Genomic DNA, 7086 nt, shown 5'->3' on the forward strand with positions numbered 1-7086 from the left:
CTTCTCTTCAGAACCGGACAGCCCACAGGGGGCTGTCAGTAGACTCTTGATTGTCAGGAGGGGTAGGCACTGGGGGAGCCCAGCTGCTGTCAGGGGAACTACAGTAAGTTCTGGGCAGGACAGGAATGGCGTGGCAAGGGGACTGTCACCAGGGGTTAGTGTAGGTGCTGAGATGAGCGGACAGACAAGGAGCCAGCAATCTGATCTAAGAGGAAGGGAACCAGGAAAGCTGTTGGGCAGGCAGGTGGGGAATATCTGTGCAGCCCATTGGGCAAGTCCAGAGAGGCCCTCTCTTCCTCCTTCCTTCCCTTGCCCCTGTGGGAAGCTGGCAGGTTACCTGCGCCCAAAGACGGACTGCTGAAGTCACCTTCCACCTGCTGTGGAAACGCACTGCCTTTGCTTTGAAGCTGGGGGATGAAGCTACCCCTCAAGGTCTAAGAAGTTCTGAGAATCTTTTCTTCCAGGATACCCCATAACGCCCTAAGCCACCAAGTCACAGAAGGCCCAGAGAAATCACCTGTCCAACCTCATGGTAGAGAGAAAGAAACTGATGTCCAGACTGGAGGTGGGGGGGATTGTCCCAAACATCAGAGCAATGGGGAGCAGAGCCAGGCCTAAACCCAAGTCTTCTGACTTGTCACCTCCCCACTTTCATCAAACCACTTCACACAGGGTGCGCACTGGGGTAGGAAACTCCAGCCTCACTCCCAAACCTCAAGCCACCACATGCTTGAGGGAAGGATTCACTGCCCAAGAGCCTGACCTGCTAACCCTAAGAGCCAGCTGGAGACCACCACTGACTGCCCAGCTCTCAGAAGGCAGAGAGCATGAGTCCTCAGACCAGACAGTAGCCTTACCTCTCCTTTTGTGTGATCTTCAGTTTTTTTTCCAACCGTCTGTCTATTTCCTAGAGGAAAAAAATGTATATAAAAAGTGGAAAAAAATCTCTCTCAAATAAAAACTTACGCCTTTATTTTCAGAGCTAAGGGCAGTGTCCTCTCTGGCCAGGGACATGACTGTGTCCTTCGAAATAATGGATGTGGAGCTCCCTTTACTAAACTCTGGGGTCTGGGGACCTGACTCCTTACGGGTTCATCTCCCTCCGTTCCCACAGCCGCAGTGAGAGTTCTAGGCCTCATTACTCAGCTGGGTTCTTTGCATGGCCTTCCACGAGCCTCCTGGCCTCCCAGCTGACCTTCAGAGCCACTCAAACCACCTTTCCAAACACGTCTGCTTGTGTCACTTCCCCACTTAAAATACCTCACTACTTGACCGATCAAGTCCAAGCTCCTAAGCACACCTCACCCAGACCTTTCTTTATCTTTTCTTTTTTACACCACAGCAACACTGAGCTCTTACTAACCCCCAGAACCTAGGGTGCTGGTCCACCTGCCTGCAATGTCCTCCTCCTTGCAAACTCCTTTTTATCCTGCAAAACCCAGCTTGGCTGTCCACCTCTCCTTTGTAAGGTCTGTGGTCCCATATAGTTAAATTGCTTGCTCCTCAGAGATAAGGTCTCCCTTTTTCATTCCTTCATGTATCACATTTTATTTTATTTTTTTTCACTGTCACGGATATGAATTGTCTGTAATTAGCACCTAGGAAAGGCCTAGACCAAAACAGAAGTGGAACTCCATGGCAGTCACAAGCCTCAGACCCTCAGCACCAGGAACTCCATGAAGCCACACACACTGGAAGCTGTGGAACGAGCAAGACCAGACGTCCAGGCTCCTTGTTGACCCGCTGCTTTTTCTTACAAAACGTCCCAACTAACCTATCTTCAGTGAGAGCAAGACCATCTAGAGCAGTGGTTCTCAACCTTGGCTGCACATTAGAATCACCTGGGAATCTTTTAAAAATCCTGATTTCTGGGCCTCATCCTCCGGAAATTCTGTTTCTTTGTTATGGGGTGGGGCCACAACAGTAGTAACAACGAAACAGAATTTCCGGAGGATGAGGCCCAGAAATCAGGATTTTAAAAAGATTCCCAGGTGATTCTAATGCAGCCAAGGTTGAGAACCACTGATCTAGATGCTGGAGAGGGAAGGAATTGTATGCAAAATTATGTATTTCTCTGGAGAGAAGGTCTGTAACAGCAATTCTCCACCAAGGCTGATAGTGCCCACCAACCTTGCAAGTTTGGCAAAGTCTGGAGACATTTTGGGTTGTCACTACTGGAAGGGAGGTACTTCCGGCAACTCGTGGATACAGGCTAGGGATGCTGTGAAAATCCTATAATAGAACAGCCCCCACAGCAAAGAATTATCTGGTCCCAAATGTCAGTAGTGCTGAAGTTCAGAAACCCTAACTTATAAGATACATGGGATTTTCAAAGGACTATATTACTTGCAAAATGTTAAGAATCACTGCCTTAGTGCAAAGTCTTTGAAATTTCCTGAGATCCCCTCAGGGCCCAGTGAATGGCCCATATGCTCTACATGTCCTGAGAATGACTGTATTCTGCAGTTATAGGTGCAGTTCAAGCTGGTTAAGTGTATGGCTCAAATCTTCTAAATTCTTACTAATTTGTTTGAACTACTGACTATGTGAAGGACCAGGAATTATTCTTTCCAGTAAATTAAACAGTTTATTATTATGAAGTGATCATTTTTTGCCTTAAAATCTATTGTTTAGGCCTAACCTGGGTAGCTCATTGACCCGATCGAAACACCAATGTTGCAGGCTCGATCCCCAGTCAGGGCACATACAAGAATCAACCAATGAATGCATAAGTAAGGGGAACAAGAAATCAATGTTTCTCTCTCTAAAAATAAATCTATTGTTTAGTATTAATAAAGCTGTGCCCATTTTCTTTTGTTTAGTATTCCCCTGAAATATATGTTTCTCTTTTAGTTTTCATCTTTCCAATGTCCTTATTTTTGTCTCCTATGAACAACATGAACCTACACTTAAATCCAGTCTGACAATGATACTCATTTTGATTGGTGTTAAGTTGTTTAAAATATTTTGTTTTATGAAAGACCCAAAATATATTTAGGCAAGCACAGCAGACTATATTCTGAGGGTAGGTACCATGAACCCTCTGACTAGGAAACCTCTAGAATGGAAAACCTCTCACTCAAACTTGTGACTGTTTACTGACAAGAATGAAAAAGGGGCACCTAGAGTCAGGGAATGACCTGGAAGTTTTCTGTGAACTGACAGACACTCAGAGATAATCTATGCCAAAGCAGTTTGTCAGAACTATAATTCTCCTAAGTTTTTTTCAAAATTAATACCAGTGATACTGCCTAAGTAAATGTTGTCTTACCTTAGTCTAATGTCCATTACCTTTTAAGGGCTTTTCAAGGCTTACCACAAATAACTTATGGTTTTAAAGTTTCACAATGTATCACTTTGCTCCAGTCTAAAAATGACACTGCCTATTCAAGTTCCTCCACAGAAATGCAAAGTTTACCATGTGAGGGTGCCCTTAGATGCCTTTAACAGGGTTTACACTAAATGCCTCCACAGGCCAGTAACCGAACTCCGTACGTAGGGAGCACGTTGGGGAAGTGAAGGGGCTAGCTACAAAGGCACCGAAGAGCACTTGCTCTGCTATTTTAGGAGAAACCTATCAAGATTTTAAGGGAAAGCTATACATTTTTAAACTTTGCTACATGAACTCTTGCTTTCATATCACTGTGAGGGCCAAATAAGACATATAGGCAAATGGGCCCAATACATTAGCTGATTTTTTTTTTAACTGTGGTAAAATACACATTACCTTAGCTCAATTTGAGGGGCCTCAACCACCTTTCCTCTCTAAGGTCCTAGGGAAAATAGGGAATCTGCCCAGGAAATGAAGCCCGAGTGCAGAAAAGCCCTTTAAGAGGGCAGATGGGCCGTGTCTAAGTAAATGTGCCTCTGTCCCCAAACTAGAACATGACCAGCATCCTTGGCATGTAATATAAAACTACTGGCTTTAAAAATAATGCCTACGCCCTAGCTGGTTTGGCTTGGTGGATAGAGCGTCGGCCTGCAGACTGAAGGGTCCCAGGTTCGATTCCAGTCAAGGGCACATGCCTGGGTTGCGGGCACGATTCCCAGTGTGGGGCATGCAGGAAGCAGCCAATCAATGATTCTCTCTCAACACTGATGTTTCTATCGCTCTCTCCCTCTCCCTTCTTCTCTGAAATCAATAAAAATATATTTAAAAAAATAAATAAAAATAATGCCTACGTCAATATGATGCTTTATGGTTATCATACACTTTCCCACTCATTTTCTGCTCACACCAACCCTGTGTGATAGACAAAGTAGCTTTTATGTTTGTCAGATGAGGGTGATGTGGCTCAGAGAAGTCAAGGAACTTATCCAAGGTCACAGATGAGGCACCGAAGAGGCAGCCCTAGAACTAAAGCTTCTGGAGCCCTACCCGATGCTGCTCACAATTGCTCAAATCCATGGAAATGCTGGTAAAGCCACTGATCCTCACTCCCTCCTCTCCCCTGAATTCCACACTGCCCCTGGCACTCTGATAACTAACACTCCCATCAAACTCCAACCCATCAGACAGGACAGGTTATCAGAGCTGAGGAATTCTTCCATCAGATTAGAGTGGCATATAAACCGGCAGCTCTGGTGGAAAGCTGATCCTGCCATCTCCAGATGGTCACTGGATACCAGTGAGCTCAGAGCCGTCCAAGCAGGAGAGGGAGTGTTCTGCCAGCAGCGGGAGAGGGCACTGCATCTCGCTCTGGAGTCTATCCAGGTATCATGAGTCAGTCCATTCTCTACTTGGATAAGGACTGGCAATTAATCTGCTCTCGGCCTTGTTCTCTGAAGAGCTGGATCGAATGGAAACTCTACAGTGTGCACTACAAGGAGAATATCCATCTTCTCCAGATGCAAACAGTCCGATGGGATTAAAGAGTCCTCAATGTTTTGTGAGGAAGCATCTAGAAGTGGGCCCCAACAAGGAATCGTACTACGGAAGGGCACCTTCTCCTTTTACAAGGATGCACAGAGCCCCAGCCCAAGGTCAAGGCTCCTCCTGTGTTAGAAGCTGAACCTCCATGGCTAGTGCATTACTCTTTGACTCTGCTCTGAGGGTCACACGGCACAAGGCAAGTGTCAGGGCATAAGCACATCAGAGGCAAGGTGCTAAAAAAGTCAGATTTCCTATGGCTTCCCCTGGGAAGACTCTGTTTTTTGCCAAGTAGCACTGAGCACACTGCAGAAGCGAAGGAGTGCTCTGTGCTTTGGTAAGTGGGTGGCCTCCTTTCCTTGGGTCAAAACCCCTAACAAAAGATCTGTTATCAAACACAAGTATCACTTGCCCTGTGGGGCTACCCCTCTACAAAAATGAAAGGTCTACTTCTTGATCTGAGAGAAAAAGCGAAACCAGAGGAAAGAGAGGAGGCAGGATATCATGAAGTACCCTGCGGGAGGAAAGGAGAGGCCACAGCCGAAAGGTGAATGATATCAGATGTCAATATCTGCAAATTCAACTCACCTGAGGAAAAAGCACAGTTTCACTGCCTGCTGCTGACCTTAACCTTGCAGTGATGATGCTTGTGTGAGCCTCTGGCAAAAGTTAGGGGATGGAAGCATAAGAGGGGAAAAGCAAGGTTGGGGACTCCTCAAACAGCCTAATTTGTAACATAGCCACATCTTCAAGAGGAACAAAGGAGACAGAGAATAGGAATGTATCTGCAAGGGCAGGCAGATTACAATGACAGGGTCACTCCTGTAATAGCAAGAGATGGATGGAGAAAGAAAAAAGGTAAGGAGAGAAGAGAAATAAACAGGCAAAGTACAACGTACAGCAAGTACAGCACCATCACAGATGTCCTGTCCAGACCTGAGTGTTCAAGAAACAGATTTTATCAGTTCACCCAGGGGTGATGAAGCCCTGGGGTCTGATTCAAACTAGCCAAACTCACAACAGACAGTGAACGAACCTAAATCTGCACCTGTTACACTATGGCGGCGGGAGTGGGTGCCTGACCTGCGGCTGCCGGCTCCGCAAGGGCCTCCTCCACGGTGCCAAAGGAGTAAGGTCCTACTCCACCATCGCACCCTCTCTGATACCCAGAATCCTCTGGTCACCAATGCAGCTAACAGACCCCTAAGAATCCAAGTCATCTTGTAGTGAATGGAAGTCTAAGAGGCACCAGCTGAGTTAGAAAATAACCCCTTTTAATCAGCAATAGTTACTATGTAGCTTTTCTCAGATAATTTGCCTTTGTCAGTTTGCAATTCAGAAGATGACATTTTCTGATTTTTCTCTCAAACTCAAGGAATAGGGAATCATCTTGCGCTCTGTGAACCACTATGTCCCACAGGCTCATATGGCCTTGTCCAGCTCCCCCAAATTGGGATGCACACATCTACAAATAGGGGTTCTGCAGAAGAAACATGAGCCCTGAGAGTAGAACAAGGCTGATTCTCAGAGCCAGAGCCTGACAGGTCCTGATGAACACAATGCCATCATTTCAGAAAAAAGTAGCCTGGCCGGTGTTGCCCAGTGGTTGAGTGACGACCCATGAACCAGGAGGTCATGGTTCGATTCCTGGTCATGCCTGGGTTGTGGGCTCAATCTCCAGTGAAGGGCGTGCAGGAGGCAGCCGATCAATGATTCTCTCTCATCATTGATGTCTCTATCTTTCTCTTTCTCCCTTCCTCTCCGAAATTAATAAAAACATACTTAAAAAAAGAAGATCCTGTGAAGCAATAGAAGACAGAAATAACTTCCAACACAGCTTGGCCCTGAACTCCACCATAGCAGGCAGTGCCCATGCTGGTCCTAATTGCTTTAATTCTCGGACAGGACATCAGCACCCATTCCCTTGGCTACAGGGTTGCTTGTGACAGGGTCTCCTGGGAGAGCGGTCTCCCCAGCAAAGCACCTATGTCTCCCACACCACGCATCTGGATGGGATTTGGTCTAAAACTATCAGATAGGTCTCGTCTGGCTGGTGTGGTTCAGTGGTTGAACGCTGACCTATGAATCAGGAGGTCACGGTTCGATTCCCAGTCAGGGCATATGCCTGGGTTGCGGGCTGGATCCCCAGTGTGGGATGTGCAGGAGGCAGCCAATCAGTGATTCTCTCTCATCATTGATGTTTCTATCTTTCTCTC

General features: G+C 46.4%; 1 protein-coding gene across 4 annotated transcripts in view; it reads right to left on the reverse strand.

Annotated features, from left to right (window-relative positions):
* Window positions 1-7086, reverse strand: part of SZRD1 (SUZ RNA binding domain containing 1) — a 26701-nt gene that overhangs the window by 3961 nt on the left and 15654 nt on the right. Inside the window, exons 2-3 of one of the 4 annotated variants that reach the window (XM_006766676.2) lie at window positions 858-907; window positions 764-766 (exon numbers count right to left, since the gene is read on the reverse strand). The exons of 2 other annotated variants lie outside the window; for them this stretch is intronic. In XM_006766676.2, coding sequence (XP_006766739.1) covers window positions 764-766; window positions 858-907 — 53 coding nt within the window. The remainder of the gene's footprint in view (window positions 1-763; window positions 767-857; window positions 908-7086) is intronic. One more of the 4 variants, XM_006766677.2, reaches the window with a different exon arrangement.

The sequence above is a fragment of the Myotis davidii genome, unplaced genomic scaffold (assembly GCF_000327345.1).
Source record: "Myotis davidii unplaced genomic scaffold, ASM32734v1 scaffold299, whole genome shotgun sequence".
Lineage (NCBI taxonomy): Eukaryota > Metazoa > Chordata > Mammalia > Chiroptera > Vespertilionidae > Myotis > Myotis davidii.